Source organism: Arachis hypogaea, chromosome 20 (genome assembly GCF_003086295.3).
Source record: "Arachis hypogaea cultivar Tifrunner chromosome 20, arahy.Tifrunner.gnm2.J5K5, whole genome shotgun sequence".
Classification (NCBI taxonomy): domain Eukaryota; kingdom Viridiplantae; phylum Streptophyta; class Magnoliopsida; order Fabales; family Fabaceae; genus Arachis; species Arachis hypogaea.
Genome location: NC_092055.1, coordinates 104121465 through 104144114, shown reverse-complemented (window position 1 = coordinate 104144114; position 22650 = coordinate 104121465). Strand labels below are relative to the sequence as shown.

General features: G+C 37.1%; 1 protein-coding gene and 1 non-coding gene across 2 annotated transcripts; both read left to right on the top strand.

Annotated features, from left to right (window-relative positions):
* Nucleotides 1–291: 291 nt before the first annotated feature.
* On the top strand, nt 292–400 carry LOC112788259 (small nucleolar RNA R71). Its single transcript, XR_003195631.1, has one exon. It is a non-coding gene; the product is annotated as a small nucleolar RNA R71 (small nucleolar RNA).
* Nucleotides 401–17556: 17156 nt separating this feature from the next.
* On the top strand, nt 17557–19083 carry LOC112785187 (uncharacterized). The gene is made up of 3 exons (XM_025828640.3): nt 17557–18346; nt 18471–18534; nt 18806–19083. Exons 1-3 carry the CDS (start codon nt 18056–18058, stop codon nt 18973–18975), a joined length of 525 nt encoding a protein of 174 aa, XP_025684425.1. The 5' UTR covers nt 17557–18055; the 3' UTR covers nt 18976–19083.
* Nucleotides 19084–22650: the final 3567 nt, after the last annotated feature.

The window sequence follows — 22650 nt, the reverse complement described above, 5'->3', positions numbered from 1 at the left end:
CAGTCAAATACTGAGAGATCATATTGACCTGTTGGGTCAAGATCTTGTTCTGAGCCAATATGGCCTTCAGAGTGTCTACTTCAAGAACTCCTTTCTTCTGAGCTGCCCTATTGTTCACAGGGTTTCTCTTAGAGGTGTACATGAATTGGTTGTTTGCAACCATTTCAATGAGTTCTTTTGCCTCTTCAGGCATTTTCTTCAAGTGGAGTGATCCACCTATAGAGCTGTCCAATGATATTTTAGACATCTCAAACAAACCATCATAGAATATACTTAGGATAGACCATTCTGAGAGCATGTCAGGAGGACATCTCCTGATCAGTTGCTTGTATCTTTCCCAGGATTCATAGAGGGATTCACCTTCTTTTTGTTTGAAGATTTGAACTTCCACTTTGATTTTGCTCATCTTCTGAGGTGAAAAGAACTTGGCCAAGAAAGCATTGACCAATTTTTTCCAAGAGTCTAGGCTTTCTTTAGGTTGAGAGTCCAACCATATCCTAGCTCTGTCTCTAACTGCAAAGGGAAAGTGCATAAGTCTGTAGACCTCAAGATCCACTCCATTGGTCTTAACAGTGTCACAGATTTGCAGGAATTCAGATAAGAATTGATGTGGATCTTTTAGTGGAAGTCCATGGAACTTGCAATTTTGTTGCATAAGAGAGACTAACTGAGGCTTAAGCTCAAAGTTATTTGCTCTAATGGCAGGTATGAAGATACTTCTTCCATAAAAATCAGAAGTTGGTATGGTGTAGTCACTAAGAACCTTTCTTGCATCTCCCTCATCGTTAGGCTCAGCTGCCATACTTTCAGCTTCTTGTTCGAAAATCTTTGTGAGATTTTCTTCGGAGTGTTGTGCTTTAGCCTGTTGCAAACGCTTATTTAAGGTCCTCTCAGGTTCAGGATCAAGATTAAAGAGAGGTTCTTTATCTCTGTTCCTGCTCATAAACAAGAAAAAGAAAACCAAGAAAGAAGAAGAAAAGAAGTCTCTTTGTCATAGTATAGAGAATTTCTTGTGAGATGTGAAGAAGAAAGAAGAATGATGATAGAAGAATGAAAATAGAGTGAAGAGAAAAAGAATTCGAATAAAAGAGAAGAAGAATTCGAAAATTAGAAGTAAAAAAAGAAACAAGAAACAAAGATATTTTAATTATTAATTAAAGAGGAAATTAAAAGCTAATAAAAAAAGATTTTAAAAGATGAAAGATGATTTTCAAAAAAGGAGAGAGAGAAGTAGAAGGGAAGTTTTCGAAAATAAAAGAGAGAGGAATTAATTAGGAAGTTTTGAAAAGGAAGAAAGAGAAAATAAGTAACTAATTAAGAAAGATTTGAAATTAAGATAAGATAGAATATTAGAAAAGATTTGAATTTAAAGTTTAGATTTAGAAAAGATAAGATAGAAGTTATAAATATTTGAAAAAGATTTGATTTTAAAAATTGAAATTAGAAAAGATAAGATAAGAATTTGAAAAGATTTGAAAGGGATAAGATTTGAAATTTGATTTTTGAAAAAGATTTGATTTTAAAATTTAAAATTTGAAAATTGAAATTGAATTAAGATAAGATAAGACTTTGAAAATTGAATTTTAAAACTTTGAATTAAAACAAGATAAGATAAAGATTTGAAAAAGATTTGATTTTTTGAAAAGATTTGATTTTGAAATTCAAAACTAAGATAAGATAAGATAGAATCATAATTAAAAAAAAAAAGATTTGAAAAGATTTGAAAAAGATAAGATTTTGAAATTTGATTTTTGAAACTAAGATAAGATAAGATAATGATTTTGAAATTAAAATTCTTTTGAAATTTCCGAAAATATTGATTAAAAATAGAAAAGATATTTTTTTTTTCAATTTTTTTGAATTAATGAAGAAAGAGAAAAACAACCAAAAGACACCAAACTTAAAATTCTTTTTAGATCCTAAGACACTAAGTTTCGAGAATCTTAAAGAAAAACACCTAAAGACACTAAATTTAAAATTTTAAAGATCAAAACAAGAAGAAAAATAAGAACAACTTGAAGACCAAGAAGAACACCAAGAACAAACTCGAAAAATTCAAAGCAATTAGAGAACACACAGTGGACACCAAACTTAAGATTTGACACTAGACTCAAATAAAAGAAACTATTTTTGAAAATTTTTGGAAAAAGACTCAAGAAAGTTCGAACTCTAACAAGAACAAGAACAAAAGACTCAAACAAAAGATATAGATTAATAAAGAAAAGAAAAGATTTTTGAAAATTTTTTTATTTTTTCGAAAAATAAAATAAAATACTCAAAGAAAATTCAAAACAATACCTAATCTAAGCAACAAAATAATCCGTTAGTTTGTTCAAACTTGAAAATCCCCGGCAACGGCGCCAAAAACTTGATGCGCTGAATTTAACTTCGCACAACTAAACCAGCAAGTGCACTGGGTCGTCCAAGTAATACCTAACGTGAGTCAGGGTCGATCCCACAAGGATTGTCGGCTTGGATCAAACAGTGGTTATCTTGTAAATCTTAGTTAGGCGGATAGAAAGTTGTGTAGTTGTTTAAGCGCATAAAAGTAAAATAAAGATAACATTATTCAGTGGTTGTGAAATCAATGATAAGAAGGTGGTTAAGGCCACGGAGGTGCTTTGTTCTTCTGGATCAATCCGTTCTTACTGTCTACTCCAACTGTGAATGATTTTTTCTATAGCAGGCTGTATGTGATCAACGCCGGTTGAGAGGCCGCCAATCTTCCTCTAGGCTGAACATCAGGTTTAGTGCGCATCCAGTTTGAATGAGGGTGAAGCTCCTGCAGTTCATCCCCTTGGTGATCCTACTCAAAACGCCACAGACAAGGTCGAATCTTCCGGATTAGAGAATGTTGTGCCTTGATTCTAGCCTTTACCACAAAGACCCTAATCTTCCCATACCTCGGCTGAACCGATGTTTCGAGAAGTCCCCAATGAAGTCGTGGATTAGCCGTCTATGAGACGTATCCTAAGCTAGTGGTTCAGTAATATCCGATGAAAGACGCTCACTAAACTCATGTAGAATAGAGATAACATGTGACGGTTCAACTCATTCATAAGGTTGAAGAACAAAGATACATCTTAGGAGAGAATCAAACACGAATTGAAATAGAATAGTAGTACTTTTATTAATCCGTAAAACCCAGCATAGCTCCTAACCTTAACCTAGGAGGTTTAGTGGCTCGTACTGTACAATAAAACTTGAAAATAAGAAATAATGTTGTAACACCCTAATTATCCTAAGCCTTACCTCGCGTCGTAAAGCAAAGGTTAATCAAAGGTTACGATAGTTCTAAAGCTTATACATATTATATAGAAGAAGTAATATATTCTAGAAGCCCGATGAAGGATACAGCTCAAAAACAGAGTTCGAAAAGCACAAAACGTACACACGAAGCTTACAAACTTAATGCACAAGATATGGATATAATATAACAAAAAATAAGAGTATAATAGTATAAAGATCTAGCCACGGCTCGCAGAGTTTAAGCCAGCTAGCTATATACAGACAATACAGAATTCTGAAAGTTAAAACAGCTTATACAAGTTTTTCTCTCAAAGTAAGCCTCTAGGCAAAATAAATACAAAAGTGAGAGATTAATACAAAATAATAAAAAAGACTTCAAAACGGGATAGAGATCCTCCACTCTGTCACCACCAAAGCAACTCACCGAGGTGGGTTGCGACCTGCATCTGAAAAACAACAACAGAATATGGTATGAGAACCGGAGGTTCTTAGTATGGTAACAGTGCCCAGTGATGTAAGATATAAGACTCCGGGATGCTAGAGGCAATCCTAGAACTTCATATCCATCACGAGATTCATCTTAAAGCATAACTAAAACATTAAAGCATAACTTAAAACCATAACATAATAAAGGGGTAATCTAACTTAGTGAATTTTCTAAACTCACAATTCTTCGCTGTCCCACAGCCTTTACTAACCTATCCTCCATGCGATCCCATCGCCACCGCCTTCCGAACCTCCTCAATCCCAGTAGAATACACAATTAATACAATGCAAGAAAAACACAAGTATAGGCATATATGTCAAGTAATTCAAATAGGCAATTAGGCATGTATACAATTAGGCACGCAATTTCAAGTCGGCAAAGCAAACAAACAGATAGAATATGCACATGATGAATGCCTGTCCTACTGACTGTGATATCACATTGTCGGTTCAACTGCCAACTCGACACATCTCCATGGAGATGTCACCCTTTGGAATCATAATGGTAACCCCCGAGATATGGTGCTCGGAACACCGTCCAGGATTGTTTGCCTACACGCTCTAGTGATCCGAAGGGATGCGAGTGGGATACTCTTGCCATAGACCTCACATCTCAACGTAAGCGGGATTAACCACTGTTCTTACGCCACCGCCGCGACCTCGACAGGCGGGATTAACCACCGTCCCTGCCAGGCGCATATCGTCTCATAATTCTCAGCATTAAACAGTAATTCAGTGGTTTTCAAAAATCATTTCATTCTGAACTCATTAGTTCACCACTTTCTCAATTCATTCAGAATTTAGTAGTTCACCACTTTCACATTTCATTGTCAATAATCACCAATATCATACGCTGCCTTCTCACTCAACCACAACCGTCCTTAGTACACCAAAAACCTAAGCCTCCGTTCTCTAACCTTTGCCGGAAATACCGAAATAATTTCACCCAAGACCTTCTCTATGTTTTAACATCCAAAAACAAGCCAAAAAGTCTTAGATAGGTGTCACAGATGTTTACAAGCTTGTGAGGAAGGTGAAACAGTTAAAAATAAGATTTTTATTGAAAAACAGGGGAGTGTGCGTACGCACAGGGGTGTGCGTGCGCCCGCCCAGGAGGATTTTCAAGATGTGTGTGTACGCATAGAGGTGTGCGTATGCACAGGAGTAAATTAATTTTTTTGGGCAATTTAATTATTTAATTAGACGGTTAATTAGTCTCGGTTCTTACATTCTCCTCACCAAATCAGAAATTTTGTCCTCAAAATTTAGTGATTACTTGAGAATAGCTCGGGGTAATCCTTCCACATCTCGGACTCCAATTTCCAAGTATGTTCTTCAACTTCTGCTTGCTTCCAAGCAATCTTAACTAATGAAACTTCCTTTCCTCACAGTTTCTTCACACTAGTGTCGTCAATACGTACCGGTGTTACTTGAAAAGTCAAGTTCTCCCTCAACTCGACCGTCTCGGGCTCTAACACATGAGCCGCATCCGACGTGTACTTACAGAGTTGTGACACGTGAAATACGTCATGCAAGTTAGACAAGTGAGGCGGTAAAGCTACTTGATATGCCACCGCCCCGAATCGCCTCAAAATTTCAGAAGGTCCTATATACCTCAGATTCAACTTCTTTGTTTTGATTGCTCTTCCGATCCCAGTTGTCAGTGTAACCCTCAGAAATACATGCTCTCCCACTTCAAATTATAATGGTTTCCTTCTCTGATCTGCATAACTTTTCTGTCGGCTCTGCGCTGTTAAAATCCTTGCCCTAATCTTCTAGATCTTCTCAGTAGTCTCTGCTACCAAATCAGGACCCAAAACACTTGCTTCACCTACTTCATACCAACACAGTGGAGACTGGCACTTCCGTCCATACAAAACCTCATACGGAGCCATCCCAATGCTCGCATGAAAGTTGTTGTTGTACGCAAACTCCACCAATGGCATGTAACGGTCCCAACTTCCAGGTTGATCCAAAACACACGCCCTTAGCATATCTTCCAATGTCTGAATAGTCCGTTCCGACTATCCATCCGTTTGCGGATGATATGTAGTGCTGAGACATAGCCTCGTACCGAAAGCTCTTTAGAAAGCTCCCCAAAACCTTGATGTGAATCAGGGATCATAGTCCGACACTATGCTCGATGGCACACCGTGCAACCTTACGATTTCCTTGATGTACAACCTCACCAATTCCTCCATTGAATAGTTTACTCAAATAGGCAGAAAATGAGCGAACTTGGTTAAGCGATCCACGATCACCCAAACCGCATCAAATCCCGACCTAGTCCTTGGTAAACCGGTCACAAAGTCTATCGCAATTCCTTCCCATTTCCACTGAGGAATCTCAAGTGGCTGTAACATCCCTGACGGTTTCTGATGCTCTATCTTTACCTTCTGATACGTCAGGCACTTAGACACAACTGTAGCTACATCACCTTTCATCCCAGGCCACCAGAACATCTTCTTTAAGTCATAGTACATCTTCGTACTTCCTTGGTGAATGGAAAACCCACTGTTGTGAGCTTTCGACAATAATTCTTGTCTCAGATTCCCGACATCCGGCACACGAATTCTCCCATTATATCTCCACAGCCCTTCATCATCCCTAGTGAATTCTCCATGCCTCTTCTTACTAACTGGTTGAAATAATTGCTGAAGCTTTTGCTCATCTTGTTGAGCCCTCTGTATATCTCTGATTTAAACGTACTTGAAATTTGTAACTGATTCAAACAAACTCTTTCAGCAACTTCACGAATATCCAACTTAAGATCCACAAACTTATCCACTAACTCCTCTTCCTTGATTCTCATCCAAGTTATCATTAAAGACTTTCGACTCAACACATCTGCTACCACGTTCGCCTTCCCATGGTGATAACTCAATTCAAAATCATAATCCTTTAGCAACTCCATCCACCTGCTTTGACGCATATTAAGCTCTTTCTGATCAAAGATGTACTTGAGACTCTTATGATAAAAAAAGATGCTAAACCTCACTCCGTACAAGTGGTGCCTCTAAATCTTCAACGCAAACACAATCGCCGCTAATTCCAAGTCATGAGTTGGGTAATTTACCTCATGCAGTCTCAGCTGACGCGATGCGTATGCCACCACATTCTGGTGTTGCATCAACACGCAACCCAAACCCCTTAAAGAAGCATCACAGTATACTTCAAACGATTCATGCGGTTCCGGTAAAATCAAAATAGGCGCTGAAGTTAACCTTTGTTTCAAGGTCTGAAAACTTTCTTCACACTCCGACGTCCACACAAACGGCAACTCCTTCCTTATCAACTTAGTCATAGGTAGTGCAATCCGGGAAAATCCTTCAATAAATCTCCGGTAATATCCGGCCAAACCCAAGAAACTCCTAACTTCCATCACCATCATTGGTCTTTCCCATTCCATCACCGCCTCTACTTTCGAAGGATCCACCACTATTCCTCCTTTGCTTACCACGTGACCTAAGAACTTCACTTCCTCCTTCCAAAACTCGCATTTGGACAACTTAGCATATAATTTCCGCTCTTTCAAGATTTGCAACACAATTCTCAAGTGTTCCTCGTGCTCCTTCGCCGTCTTAGAATAAACTAAGATGTCGTCTATGAAAACCACCACGAATTTGTCCAAAAAGGGACGAAATACTCTATTCATGTAATCCATGAACACAGCAGGTGCATTCGTTATCCCAAAGGACATCACTGCAAACTCGTAGTGCCCATAGCGCGTCCTAAACGCAGTTTTCGGAATATCATCCTCCTTCACCCTTATTTGATAGTAACCGGATCTCAAATCAATTTTGGAAAACACCCTAGCTCCTTGCAGTTGATCTATCAAGTCATCGATCCTAGACAACGGATACTTGTTCTTCACAGTCACTTTATTCAACTGTCGGTAATCCACACAAAGTCGCATTCCTCTATGCTTTTTCTTTACCAACAAAACTGGCGCTCCCCACGGAGATACACTCGGTCAAATGAACCTCTTGTTCAGAAGCTCTTCCAAATGAGTCTTTAATTCTGCCAGTTTTATCGGAGCCACTCTATACGGCACAATCGATACTGGTCTGGCTCTCGGCACCAATTCAATCGCAAATTCAATCTCCCTTTGAGGTGGGAACTCAGGAATATCTTCCAAGAACACCTCCGAAAAGTCTCTAATTACTAAGATTTGATCTAACTTTTGATTATCACCTAACGCTTTTGTAGCCAACAGTATATAACCCTGACACTCTTCCCTATTATAGTGCACCATTACAGAGTTCAGGTAATAACCCTCAGCTACCACTGCTCCATTTTCTCCTTCCGACATAAACTGAATTGACCGCTCAAAGCAATCCAACAAAACCCGATTCTTTGACAACCAATCAAACCCCAAAATCATCTCCAACCCAACCATTGGTAAACAAATCAAATCATGCACAAAGTTTCTACCCTCAAGCTAGAAACCTACTTGCCTACAACCTGACCTAGTCACAACTGTCTGATGCGGAGTATGTACTTGCAATTCAAATGCTAATTCTGATACTTTTAATCCTAGTTCCTCAACTTTGTTAAATGCAATAAACGAATGGGAAGCTCTGGTATCATACAATACAACTAAGGTTTTATCACCAATTAAGCATATACCTCTCATCAACGAATCCGCCTTAACAACATCGTTGGCATTCACAGCAAACACCCGACCTTGTTGGTTCTGGGCCGCATTCTGAGTCTTCTTCCCCCGAGTGCAATCTCTCACAATGTGACCCGGCAATCCAAAGCAACCACCTATACCAATCTTGCAAGAGTCATTCGGATGAAAACGTCCACAACGAACACAAGTTAAATCCAGAGAAATCTTACTCTGATTCCCTCTCCCTTTGGCATACTGAAACTAATCATAAGTGTTCTTTCTGAAGCCTCCTTGACCTTGAGGCGCATATCCTCCTCTTTTAAAATTCTGATCCCTCGCCTGAAAGTACTTGCCACGTCCCCGATTAGGGTTTCCCCACGAGTGTCCCTTGATGAGGCTACCGTCTTTGCACATTCCTCAATAACTCGCCTTGTTTACAAGATCAGAGAAGATCCGAATCTCCAAAGGAGTCACAACAGTCATAATGTTATCCTTCAAGCTCCTTTGATACTTAATGCACTTTCAACTTTTATAGGTCTCCGGGACACCCTGACACACCCTAGAGAACATACAGAGCTCCTCAAATCGGCTAGTATAGTCCGCCACAGACAAGGAACCTTGCATCAGCTGCATAATCTCCATCTCCTTTACTTCCCTTGAAGATTCAGGAAAGTACTTCTTATAGAAAGCCGTTTGGAATACATCCCAAGGGATGTTAGCATTCTGAAGCTGTAGCAAGCGGCATTCTCCTTGCCGCCAATGCTGAGCCTCTCCCAAAAGCTGATACGCAGCAAATTCTACATACTGGTTGTTCAAAACATGTTGTGCATGTAACGCATGCTCCATGGCCTGAAACCAATTATCCACTTCCGTAGGATTGGTTGAACCTCTGAAACTTGGTGGATGAACCTTGAGAAATGTAGCCAAGGTCATCGGAGCACCTTCCATATTATCACCATTTCCTTCCGCATTATCATTCCCGTTTCCATCACCATTTCCATTTCGAGCTGGTTGACCTAACCTCTGCATAGCTTGCAGAGTCGCTGCAGTATTCGCCTCCATGGTATTTGCAAGATTAGCCATTGCCGCCATGAAATCGGCATGGTTATCGGCCAGTCGTTCATTTTTAGTCTCTCCTCATGAACGCGTACGACCTCGTCCGTGAGTAGCCATTAGGGTTCCTGTCTACACCAAACAATCGATATCAATGTGAACAGTCTCAATATCAAAAGCCTAGTGCTTCAATCACCCCAACAAGGCACTCACAAACAAGCATGCTATACAATATCAAATAGATAACCTAATAGCATCAAAGAAAGAGACACAGAGTATGCACTGAAGCACAATCGGTCCATCCTCTGGCTCACGAGGACAAACTGCTCTGATACTACTAAATGTGACACCCTAATTATCCTAAGCCTTAACTCGCGTCGTAAAGCAAAGATTAATCCAAGGTTACGACAGTTCTAAAGCTTATACATATTATATAGAAGAAGTAATATATTCTAGAAGCCCGATGAATGATACAGCTCAAAAACATAGTTCAAAAAGCGCAAAACGTACACACAAAGCTTACAAACTTAACGCACAAGAGATGGATATAATATAACAAAATATAAGAGTATAATAGTATAAAGATCTAGCCACGGCTCGCGGAGTTTAAGCCAGCTAGCTATATATAGACAATACAGAATTCTGAAAGTTAAAACAGCTTATACAAATTTTTCTCTCAAAGTAAGCCTTTAGGCAAAATAAATACAAAAGTGAGAGATTAATACAAAATAATAAAAAAGACTTCAAAACGGGATAGAGATCCTCCGCTCTGTCACCAACAAAGTAACTTACCGAGGTGGGTTGTGACCTGCATCTGAAAAACAACAACAGAATATGGTATGAGAACCGGAGGTTCTCATTATAGTAACAGTGCCCAGTGATGTAAGATATAAGACTCCGGGACGCCAGAGGCAATCCTAGAACTTCATATCCATCACGAGATTCATCTTAAAGCATAACTAAAACATTAAAGCATAACTTAAAACCATAACATAATAAAGGGGTAATCTAACTTAGTGAATTTTCTAAACTAACAATTCTCTATTGTCCCACAGCCTTCACCAACCTATCCTCCATACGATCCCATCACCATCGCCTTCCAAACCTTCTCAATCCCAGTAGAATACACAATTAATACAATGCAAGTAAAACACAAGTATAGGCATATATGTCAAGTAATTCAAATAGGCAATTAGGCATGTATACAATTAGGCAAGCAATTTTAAGTCGGCAAAGTAAACAAACAGATAGAATATTCACATGATGAATTCCTGTCCTACTGGCTGTGATATCACATTGTCGGTTCAACTGCCAACCCGACATATCTCCATGGAGATGTCACCCTTCGGAATCATAATGGGAATCCCCGAGATATGGTGCTCGGAACACCGTCCATAATTTTGTACCTACACACTCTAGTGATCCGAAGGGATGCGAGTGGGATACTCTTGCCACAGACCTCACATCTCAACGTAAGCGGGATTAACCACCGTCTTTACACCGCCGCCGTGACCTTGACAGGCGGGATTAACCACCGTCCCTGCTAGGCGCATAGCATCTCATAATTCTCAGCATAAAATAGTAATTCGGTGGTTTTCAAAAATTATTTCATTCTGAACTCATTAGTTCACCACTTTCTCAATTCATTCAGAACTCATTAGTTCACCACTTTCACATTTCATTGTCAATAATCACCAATACCATACGCCGCCTTCTCACTCAACCACAACCGTCCTTAGTACACTAGAAACCTAAGCCTCAGTTTTCTAACCTTTGCTGAAAATACCGAAATAATTCCACCAAAGACCTTCTCTATGTTTTAACATCCAAAAACAAGCCAAAAAGTCTTAGATAGGTGTCACAGAAGTTTACAAGCTTGCCAGGAAGGTGAAACAGTTAAAAACAAGATTTTTTATTGAAAAATAGGGCAGTGTGCGTACGCACAGGAGTAAAATTTTCCAATTCTATTCACTCGCACAAGGTGTGCAAACGCCCTCAATAGAATGCACCTTCCAACGTGTGCGTGTGCATAGCTTGCAAAGCTTCGTTGGTTGTGTGTGCTCACAGAGCGTGCTAGCGCTCCCAACCACAACCATATCCCCATGTGTGCATGCGCACAAGGTTGTGCGTGCGCACAGGTTCAAAAATCCATGGGGTGTGTGTGTGCACAGGGCTGTGCGTGCGCACACAATCCAAAAATCACAAATTCTGCAGCATTTATAGAATTCAGATTTTGACACCAAATTTTGAATGATCATAACTCCCTCTACAAAAATCCATTTTCTATAAACTTTACATCAATTTAAAGCTCTCAAAGCCATCTTTAATTTAAAACAAGTTTCATGCAATCTTAAGCTTTGTGGCTCAAGTTATGATCCATCAAAGTTAGCCCAAAACTCATTTTTACCAAAAATTTACAAGTTCTTAACCATTCCAATTTCCAAACCAAAACCAAACTACAACCTCATCAAACTCCAAAACACATCAGATCTCACACTTTTCATACCTCAATTCACTACTTCACCTCATGCAATCATCAATCCCAATTATCAATTACATAACATTATATTCATTTCTCAGCCATCACATTAATCAATTATCATTCCACCATTACCAACGATCATCGTAATCAATCTCAATCTCAATCTTCATTACCATATTATCAACATCAATATTACAATTCATCAAAATAACCCAAATCATCAAATTATCATACCTCATCATACAATAATTCCAACAACCAATTTAATTCAATCCTATCCTATGGGTCACTAGCCTAAGTGCCCAGAAATATTATATATTATATAGAGAAAACCAAAATCATACCTTGGCCGATTTCCAATATCCACAAAAACCCAAATTCAATGCAAATCAAGCTTCCAACCACAACCAAGTCACCAATTTAACTCCAAATGCTCCCAAATGTCCAAAGTAATTCCAACAAGCTCCAATATTCAAACTAACATCATACATTTCATATAAATCAAAACCTAACACTCACAATTAATCAATTTACAAGGGTTCTTGAGAAACCTTACCTTATTTACTGAAATTTGGGATAGAACCTAACATTTCCTCACTAATGATTAGCACCTAAACAACCAAAACACAAATTTCACTCAAAACCAACACCCACCAAATTCGAAATTCTTAGGGCAGCAGGAAGGAAGGTAAAATTCGAAATATTACCTGCACAAGTGGAATAGAATTAACGGGCTTGGTGAGAGCTTCACGTAGCCACCGACGGCACGCGAATCGGAGCACCGTAGCTCGAGATATGGCCACCGGAAGTGAGGAGTGAATAGTGTTTTTGAAACCCCTTCCTCTCTTCTCACTTCAGCTGCAACTCTCACTCTCTAAGTTTTATGGTGGCTGAATGGGATTCACTTGAGTGTTTTATATGTTGGGCTTGGACTCGGTTCAACCCGTTAGCATTTTTAACCCGTTTGGCCAAAATTTGGGCCAAACTTTTAAAATTAATGCCCGATTTTTAATTTCTAATATTTTCCTGAGGTTTTCTACTGTTTTTAATTATTCTCACACAGTACCGGACAGACTTAAACCAGTTCGATCGGTTCAGCTGTCGGTTCGCAATTTTACTCAGTTTTTCACAGACATTACATTTTTCGACTCAGAAAAATCTACTGAGTCTAAAAATCATATTTTATTTCCCTAATTCTCGTTCTAAATTTTCGAAACCTAATTTTGGGCAATTTAATATTTAATTAGACGGCTAATTAGTCTCGATTCTTACAAATTTTCTCTGGTGGTCAAAGATCCTAAAATAAGGGTGATCTTCTCCTATATATACTCATCTAATAACTAAGGATTACAGAAATATGATAGGCTTAGGCTTGTAGTGCAAAAATCCACTTCCAGGGCCCACTTGGTGAGTGTTTGGGCTAAGCTAAGGGTATCTCCACGTGTTGGTAGGCTTTCTGGGCATTCAACGCCTGCTTGGGACACCTTTTTGGGTGTTGGACGCTAGTTGCTCTCTTTTGGGCATCCAACGCCAGAAAGGGGGTAGATGGCTGGTGTTGAACGCCAGTTTTGGGCCCTCATCTCCAAAGACAAGTATGAACTATTATATATTACTAGAAAGCCCTGGATGTTATATTTCCATAGCCGTTGAGAACGCTCGATTTGGATATTCGTAGCTCCAGAAATGCTTGCTTGAGTGCACAGAGGTCATATCCTGACAGCATCTGCTATTTTCCTTGCCTCTGAATCAGACTTTGTCAAAACTATTAGATTTCAGCCAGAAAATACCTAAAATCACCATAAAACACAACAACTCATAGTAGAACCCAAAAATGTGAATTTTACACTAAAATCTATGAAAATATAATAAAACTTAAATAAATAATAACAAACACTATATGAAAATAATGTCAAAAAGCGTATAAAATATCCGCTCATCATTAAAGCTTCGGAGATGATTCTTCTTCTGAGTTAACACGTCATACTCTCTACTTCAATGAGGAATGATTCCTTCAATGGCAAGGCTGTAAGTGATTAAGCCATGGGTCGTGGTCATTAATCTCCTCAGGTCCAGACCAAACATCCGAATAGACTAGATCAATCTGGGAGAGGGTGAAGCGCGCGCAAGTCAATCCCTTTGGTGATCCTACTCAAAACGCCACAGACAAGGCCGAATCTTCCGGATCAGAGACTGCCTGCTCTTTATGGTTCTAGCCCTTAGAGCCACAGGAACCTCAATTGCCCCTAACTAACGGAGATATATGTCACATACCCAATTAATCCAGATAATTCAGTTGGAACCCGTGATGCATCCTCAAGCTGTAGCTCAATAATATCCAGGTCAGGACTTATAAGAACTCATGTAGAATCGAGATTCATAAGGATGAAGAATGATAATGCATCATAGAATAGAATCAAACATTCATTGGAATAGAAAAGTACTTGTATTAATTCGTAAGAATCAGTAGAGCTCCTAACCTTAACCTAGGAGGTTTAGTTGCTCATACTGTACAAAAGGTTCATATGTTCAAAAGTGGTGAAGGTTAAAAGTCTAAGGATCGAACCAAGTTGAAGAAGATCCTTAACAAGGGTGATCTCCTTTCTATATATACTAATCTAGTAATTAAGAATTACAAAAATGAAGTAAACTAAGTAAAATGATGCAAAAATCCACTTCTGCGCCCACTTGGTGAGTGTTTGGGCTAAGCTTGGCTTCTAACTTGAGGGAGTGGGCGTCCAACAGCCAGTAGGGGTAGATATGCTGCTTCCTTGCTCCCTTTGTGGCGTTGGACGTCGTCTTGGGCGTTCAACGCCCGTTTTGGGCCTTCATTTACAAAAAAAGCATAAACCATTATATATTGCTAGAAAGTTCTGGAAGTTTTCTTTCCAATGCCGTTGAGAACGCGTCATTTGGACCTCTGTAACTCTAGAAAGGCTCGTTTGAATGCACAGAGGTCAGATCCTGACAGCATCTGCTACGCTTTCCTTGCCTCTAAATCCGGCTTTATCAAAACTTTGCCAAAATCATCCAAAAATTACCTAAAATGATAAGAAAAACATAAAAGCTCAAAGTAGTATCCAAAAAGTGAATTTGCATTAAAACCTACTAAAACACAATAAAATTAGATTGAAAACACTAAGAAAATGATGCTAAAAAGTGTATAAAATATCCGCTCATAAAGCTCATTCATCCTCTTATGACATTCATGAAGGTCTTAACACTTGTTCTCCACTACTATTTCACATCTTTAGTTCTTGTGTTGCTTATTTGCCAATAATAAAAATATTTTTTCCACACATTTATCTACCCTTAATCTCTCCCTTTAATCTTTCTTTACTTAATTTATTTTCACAAAATTACACCTAAATCACTCTTCTTCCCTTACCTCATCACCCCTCACCCACATTTTTCACCTAATCAAACACACACTATTCTCTCACACAAGCACATACCTCCAAACAAGAAAAAGATAAAAAAAAAAAAATAGGGAGAGAAAGACAAACAAGAAAGCAAAAGAGAAAATGAAAGGGGACGCAGGGGTAGTCGACTAGCCAAAGTGCTATTCTTTGTCGCCTTTGTTGTTGAAGAAAGAAGCGAGGAAAAGGGTTGAGAAAAAGAAGGGACATAGAAAAATGAAGAATTCAAAGAACAAGGAAGAGAGAAAGAAGAAGGAGGGTGCAATGGCGGTAGAGGCTGCCGCTGGCGCCGTGGAGTCCACTAGTGAAGGAGAGAAATAAGAGAGAAAGGGAAGACTGAACAAAGGGAGAGGCAGGTGAACGCGAGCAGAGGAGAAAAGTTATTTTTTCATATATCGCTGCCACTGTATTGACCTGTCTTTACATTGCTGCTATTGCGGTTACTGTGCCCTTGTTTGTTGAAGAATGCATCGACACTTCCATACTTGTCGGCAATATTGTTCTTCCATCTCTTAATCTATTCTGATTTCATCTTAATTCTGTCACCAATAATATTTTCTGCCTTGCTTCCATTTTGCTTTGCTTCACTGTGAGGGGTGTTTGATTAGGTGTGAAAAATTGGTGTTCTGTTGTTTAAGATTGTTGGTTGATAATGTTTAAATATGTTACGTGGAGTGTTTTTGATTGGTTGATGATGTTTAGATCTGAGATTGTCTGAGATTTGAACATACGAAAATAGTGAATCTATAAAAAAAATGAGAAAAAGTATACTTCTGTGTGAGAGTATTTTTGCCCAAAATTTAAAAGAATAATGATTTTAAAATCAAATTGAACTTTAGGAGCGAATAAAAAAAAATCTTGAAAACGAATTTAATTTTTGAATTAAACCATAGGAATCAAAATAATATTTAATCCTATTTAAAATTAAAGTTAGATTTAATAAGTATGAATAGAGTAAAAATAAATAAAATAATTATTTAAATAAATAATTAAAATTAATTAAAAAATTAGCGGCCTATACTTTTTAAATTCTTAACTATGCCCTTTTAATTTATTTATTTATTATATTATGATAAATATTAAAAAATTATTAAAATTTAATTTTTTTATTATTATTTAAAAAAATTTAATTTTGTTAATTTAATAATTTAATAATTTATTTTATCTCATATTTTTTAAATATTAATAATTAAATAATAACTAAAAATAATAAAATTTGATAATCTATGACTCTAATAAAAAAAGGAATAATTCGTATTCGCGTGGCAAGGGATTCCGTGATGTTATAAACTTTTATATTATTTTAATTTTTATGTTTGTATATAAAACGTTTACGTACAGTGAATTACTTTTCTTAATTAATTCATATATTATATTAGGTGATTGCTTTCTATTTATATTCATTTGTATGGCTTGTATGTTGTATCCTTCTCAGTTCTCATGCTATTTTTTCCTCCTCCACACTAGGGGTGCACAGACCCGGTCCGGTCTGAAGGTCCGGTCCGGTCCCAAATACTTTAGAGACTAATTTGGTGTGATTTCATCGGGTCTAGGGTCGGGTACGGGTCTCAAAAATAGACCCGATCATTATTTCGGGTCGGGTCCGGGTCATAGCTCGGGTCACCCGAAGTCGGCTCGGTGGCCCGGTCATCATACACAATTAATATTTTATGTTATTAGTGATAGATCATGACTATTCTTATGTGGAATTTAAGTATTGTAAACTTTAATATTTTGTGTTATTAGTCATTATAAGACTATAAATTAATGTTTTATGTTTAGAATGTATAAGACTTTAGACTAATACATAAGATTGCGTTATTTGTATTTATTTAAATATTTGGTATTATTAGACAATATTAGTATTGATTGTGGTTATGCTTTAATTTTGAAGAAGGGTTAGTTCTTGTTATATTTTTTTAAGTGAATTTTACCATGTTAACTAATAGTTGGAGTCTTGGAAATTTGAATTTTTTTACATGCTAGCTTACAAGAAAGTATCAACGTAATGTAATGTTAACGGCCCGGTTTTTACCCGGTTTTCACCCGGTATAATTGTGGCCCGAAAGTGTATTGGTTTCATCGGGTCTAGGGCCGGATTCGGGTCTAATAAATAGACCCGGTGTATATTTCGGGTCGGGTCTGGGTCACATCAAACCCGGCTTCACCCGGCCCATGTGCACCCCTACTCCACACCTAAATGTAACGCTTTTAATTTTATTGAAATTGGCATATATATATATATATATATATATAGAGAGAGAGAGAGAGAGAGAGAGAGAGAGAGAGAGAGAGAGAGAGAGAGAGAGAGAGAGAGAGAGAGAGAGAGAGAGAGAGAGAGAGAGAGAGAGAGAGAGGTACATCCTGTTTGGAAAAAAAAATTAAAAATAAAAAAAAACTATTTTTTAAATAAACTAAAAGAGAGATGCCATATTACATGTTATTTTTATGCAAGATATTTTTGTTAATAATGACATGTGACAAGTGAGAAGTAGATGAGCAGAGGTCCTCACATTTTTAAGAGTACCCTACGGTGCCACATAGTGTAACATTAAACCACCAAGTTTTGTGAACCAAAGAAAACACTGCTGTGGACAACAAATTTGACAACACAGCAGAGCCACACTCTTATAATATATTTAGAGCATAGTCTCACAGTTATTCATTAGGACCGTGCACACTGCAAATTAAATTAATTAAAGTGTCTATAAGCCAATAAGCAGAACTAGTTAGATAGAACGAAGAGAAGCTAAAATGGGACTTGGAACTCTTCCATTGACCCCACCTCACACCAGCTTCTCTTCGAATTCAAGATTTGTATATGATTGCAGTAGCCACAGGAAGATCATTAATACTAAAAACATTAATAAGTTCATAGTTTCAGCGAAACAAGAGAAGGAAGAAGCAAAGAAGAGCAAGCAATCGTTGTTCAGCAGTGTCACAGAAGCTCTTGATTTCTCTCAAGTGAGGTCCGCAGAGGATGCTCAGCTTCTAGAAGATGCCAGACAGGCCACAAGGTCCGGAGAAAGAATGAGCAGGGAACAGGTATGTTGTATATGCTATCTTAATTATTCGGTTTACATAAATTATAACAAAATTTTGTTTCGTTTTGTTTTGTTCTGTTTCTCGTGGTCACACTGATTGAATTGAATTTGAAATTTTCATGCAGTATGGAGCTCTTAGAAGGAAAATTGGTGGGACATACAAGGATTTCTTCAAATCCTATGTTGAAGGTATACTATGATTATTCTAATAATTCTCCTTTGAAATATGTTTAAGTTTCAAGGATCAAATTAGATTTTTGTTAGTTGCCCCTTTTTTTTTTTAAAAAAGGTAAAATTTCAATACAAGATATTATGTATATACGTGCATATTTTAATATTAAAAGAATTGCATAAAGAGAAGTTTCTCTATTTATATATGTATGTATACATTTTATCTATTGATAAATTTCAGTTTTTGATAGAAATGATTCGTGAACCTCTTATTTTTGTTTTTGGGCAGTGGACGGTGCATATGTGGAAGAGGGTTGGGTAGACAAAAGTTGCAAGGTGTGCAAGAAGGACACAAAAGGGGAGGCAAGGCAAATAGACAAGTTTGGAAGATATGTTCATGTCGCATGCCTAGAGAAGTCCAAGTCAGGGAACTTCTTCACCAGATTGTTCTCACCCTGAAGGCTTATATATTCACTTGTATCTCGATTGGCAACTGAAACTATAGAAATCTCTCCAGCCCACACAAAATTTTATATATAACATACGAAGTTGTTAAGCACCGAGTAATCACATGATTCGTAGTTTAAACTTTATAGTCTCTAATTAACCATTGGAATGCCCTGCCATTCTTGCAATTTTGAAGTTGATGCGTCCGTTATAATATGGTGTCAGCCGCCCTATAAATCAACAATACAACAGACCTTATAACACGTGACTATCTTCACTGCACAAAAATAAAGGAAGAATTGGCCTGAATTTTATGCTGATTCATCAGAAAATCAGGAGAAAGAATAACTGTATAATGTCACGCTGAGAGAAGAATCTTTTTATATAACAAACAACCTAAGAGAGAAAGAAGTACCTTATTCATTTCCAATATACAATATACTCATTTTTCACTCTTATTTATTTAAGCATTAGAGTGCCTTTGCAGGTACCTACCGCCATCAGTTCTCTTGGAATCGAAGTATATCTTATCCATCTCTGACGAATACGAGTTTAATTCTAAATAAGATGAGATATCTCATGAAGCTCACTACACCAGAACATTTGGCATCCACTATGGAGCCAAAACTTATGTTTATCTTCTTTTGCTGGCCTTAATCGATGGTGGAAGAGTAGAATCCACCTCCTCCTCTTTCCACTCAGGCCAAACTATTAGTTATAAATGTAGAATTACAAACCGAAGTCCAAAGAGTGACCGAGCTATTGAACCAAAACTAAAACGGCTAAGAGTGATAAAGAGGATCAAAAGAATGATGAAACAGCAACAACCGTGATGATCATGTCTCTGAGGCTAATACCATGGTGGAAGTCACTCTAACAAAAACGACAAAGAGGACAAACACTTTCTCAAAGGAAATTATGAACTTTCAGATGCCCAAAAATTTCACCTTGCGATAACTTTAAAGTCCTATGATGGACTCGGCAATCCCAATATCCACGTTACAAAATTTCAATCCATGATGTTATTGGATGGTACATCTGATCCAATACTTTGTTGTTTGTTTCCTACTTTTCCGGACGGTGCTGCCTTGATATGGTTTTCCTCTTTGCCTGTAGGTTCAATATCAAATTTTGATGACTTTGCTGACCTATTTGTCAACAACGTCGCATCATCTAAGATATATTTTCACGGCATCGACTATCTCAGCATCATTAGGCAACGATAATACAAAAGCCTCAAAGATTACATAACAAAATTTACTAAGGTGGCTATGGAGATTCCAAACCTCAACCCGAATGTTCACTTGCACGCTTTAAAGAGTGACCTTCTTCCAAGAAATATCCAGGAGACTATCATATTTGCATAACCAAAGACATTAGCTAAGTTTAAAAAAAAAAGCAGTAGGCCAAATGTAAATAAAAGAGCTCCACCAAGTTTGACAAATGAAACCGAAACCAAAATAATAGAGACGATCGGAAGTCGTTCAAACTCAACCTAAAGTTTGATACGTACACTCCATTCAATACCAAAAAAGAGAATATTATAAAGGATATCTGATGAATGCTAAGAACTAGTTTAGAAAATTTCAAGTTCAAAAGCTCAAGTTTGTTGTAGATTTAGTCTAAACTGGAACACTATCAAAATTTAGTAAAAATATCACAAAGTTTAAATTAAAAACCAGGAATTTAGGCCCAGGTCATTCTCCCTTAGAATTACAATGTAGCGCATGATCATTGGCTATGGAAAAAATAGGAATTTGATTACAATAAACGAAAATTTAAATTAACTAGAAAATAGAAATTAAAGGAGCTAGTAAGGATTAAATGGCAAAGTGATAAGACTAAGAGTAATTAAAGTAATTAGCTAGAGGAAAAGGAAAGTAAATTCAAGTTCTAAAAAGATCTTGTCAAAGATTGAGGGTTAAAGATCACTATTCTTGTCACTAACCACATGATAATTACCAAGAGCAAACCCAATTCGTCAACCTCTACAAATTTAGAAAAGTCAATTAGGCTTAATTAACCTTAATTGATAAGTCCTAACTAACTTACTATTTGAATTAGTAAAAGATTAGCATTAATAGAAACAAGATTAATTAATATTTCTAAATTATCAATTAATTTGGACATTAATGACTCAAGTTCACCCAAGTTCCCAACTCAAGCCAAGAATAAAAAGTCTATCCCATAACTAGTTCAAGTATTTTGTCAAATACCTAGAGTGTATAAATATAAAACTTTATAAATTGCAAAATTAATAAATCTACAACTACTCAATTCAAGAAAACAATAATAACATCTCAAATAAGCAATAATAGAACACAACATCAAATTCATTGATGGAAAGTGAGAAATCAATGAGGGTTCAAGTATTTTAAATAGCAAAATAAAGGAAGTAATAAAAAATTTTAAGAAACTTAGACTAGCAAAATAAGAAATTATAATCTAAAACTACATTTAAACAAAACTAAAAACCTAGAACTAGAAAGAAATTTATAAAAATCCTTAAATTCTAGAGAGAAGTTGGAGCTCCTCTCTTTAGAATTCAAGGACCTAAACCCTAAGAAAAGAAAAATATGAGCGTATAATAAGTTGTGTCTCAACCCCCTTCAAATCTTCCTTCAAAATGCATTAGAAATGGACTAAATTGGGCAAAAAATGGCCCCTAAATCGCGAGTCATGTGCCTTTTTTTTTAATGAGACATGAGTTGGATATGATGCGTATGCATGGATGATGCGTACGCATCTCATGCATATACATGCATGATGTATACGTATCTCTGCAGCTTCGCCAAATCTTCATATTTTCATGAAATCTCCACTTTTGTATGTTTTTCTTCCATCTTTTCAAGTCATCCTTGCCTTTTAAACCTTAAACAACTTAACTAACATATCAAGGCACCAAAGGAAATAAAAATAAAATTAATTTAATAATTTTTAAAGCTTAATTAAGCATAATTCGGAGAAAATTCACAAAGGCATACATTTACAAGGAATAAATGCAAGTTAAATTAATAAATTCTATTTTTTTAATTCAAAATATCATAAAATATGAATTTATCAATATCGTACATTCCACACTAATCAAACCTCCAAACAAAGCTAAAACCTATCAAGACTAGAAATACATAGACAAGTCTAAGTACTGCACTTTTCATCAGAAATATGGACATACCACAGATGATTACGTTATAGAAAAGACCTTGAGAAATTAGCTCGACAAGGACTTATAGACAAATACATTAACAGACATGGACAAAGGAGGAACACAACAAAGCTCAGTCAGTCTTCAAAGTGATATGGCAATCATAGAGATAACGGAAAAAGGATAATAGAAAATCTTACACAATCAAGTGGTGTTATTAGTTGCATTTCTGGTGGCTTTGCAGGTGGAAGCAGCAGCAACTCTGCCAAGAAGAGGTCGTATCAGGCCATGATGTCAGTAACTAGGTCTGGACTGACCTCAACCACCAAATTGCCTGTCCCAGAAATAACATTTCAACCTTCTGACCTCAAAGCAGTGGATAAAAACCTGGACAACCCTATAGTTATATCAATCCAGGTGAGAGACTGATGAGCGGATAATTTATACGCTTTTTGACATTGTTTTTAGTATGCTTTTAGTAGTATCTAGTTACTTTTAGGGATGTTTTCATTAGTTTTTATGTTAAATTCACATTTCTGGAC

Coding starts and splice junctions, on each gene's coding strand:
- LOC112785187 (XM_025828640.3), top strand. CDS start 18,056: ATGGGACTTGGAACTCTTCCATTGACCCCACCTCACACCAGCTTCTCT. Junction 18,347..18,470: donor AAAGAATGAGCAGGGAACAG/GTATGTTGTATA, acceptor ATTTTCATGCAG/TATGGAGCTCTTAGAAGGAA. Junction 18,535..18,805: donor CTTCAAATCCTATGTTGAAG/GTATACTATGAT, acceptor GTTTTTGGGCAG/TGGACGGTGCATATGTGGAA.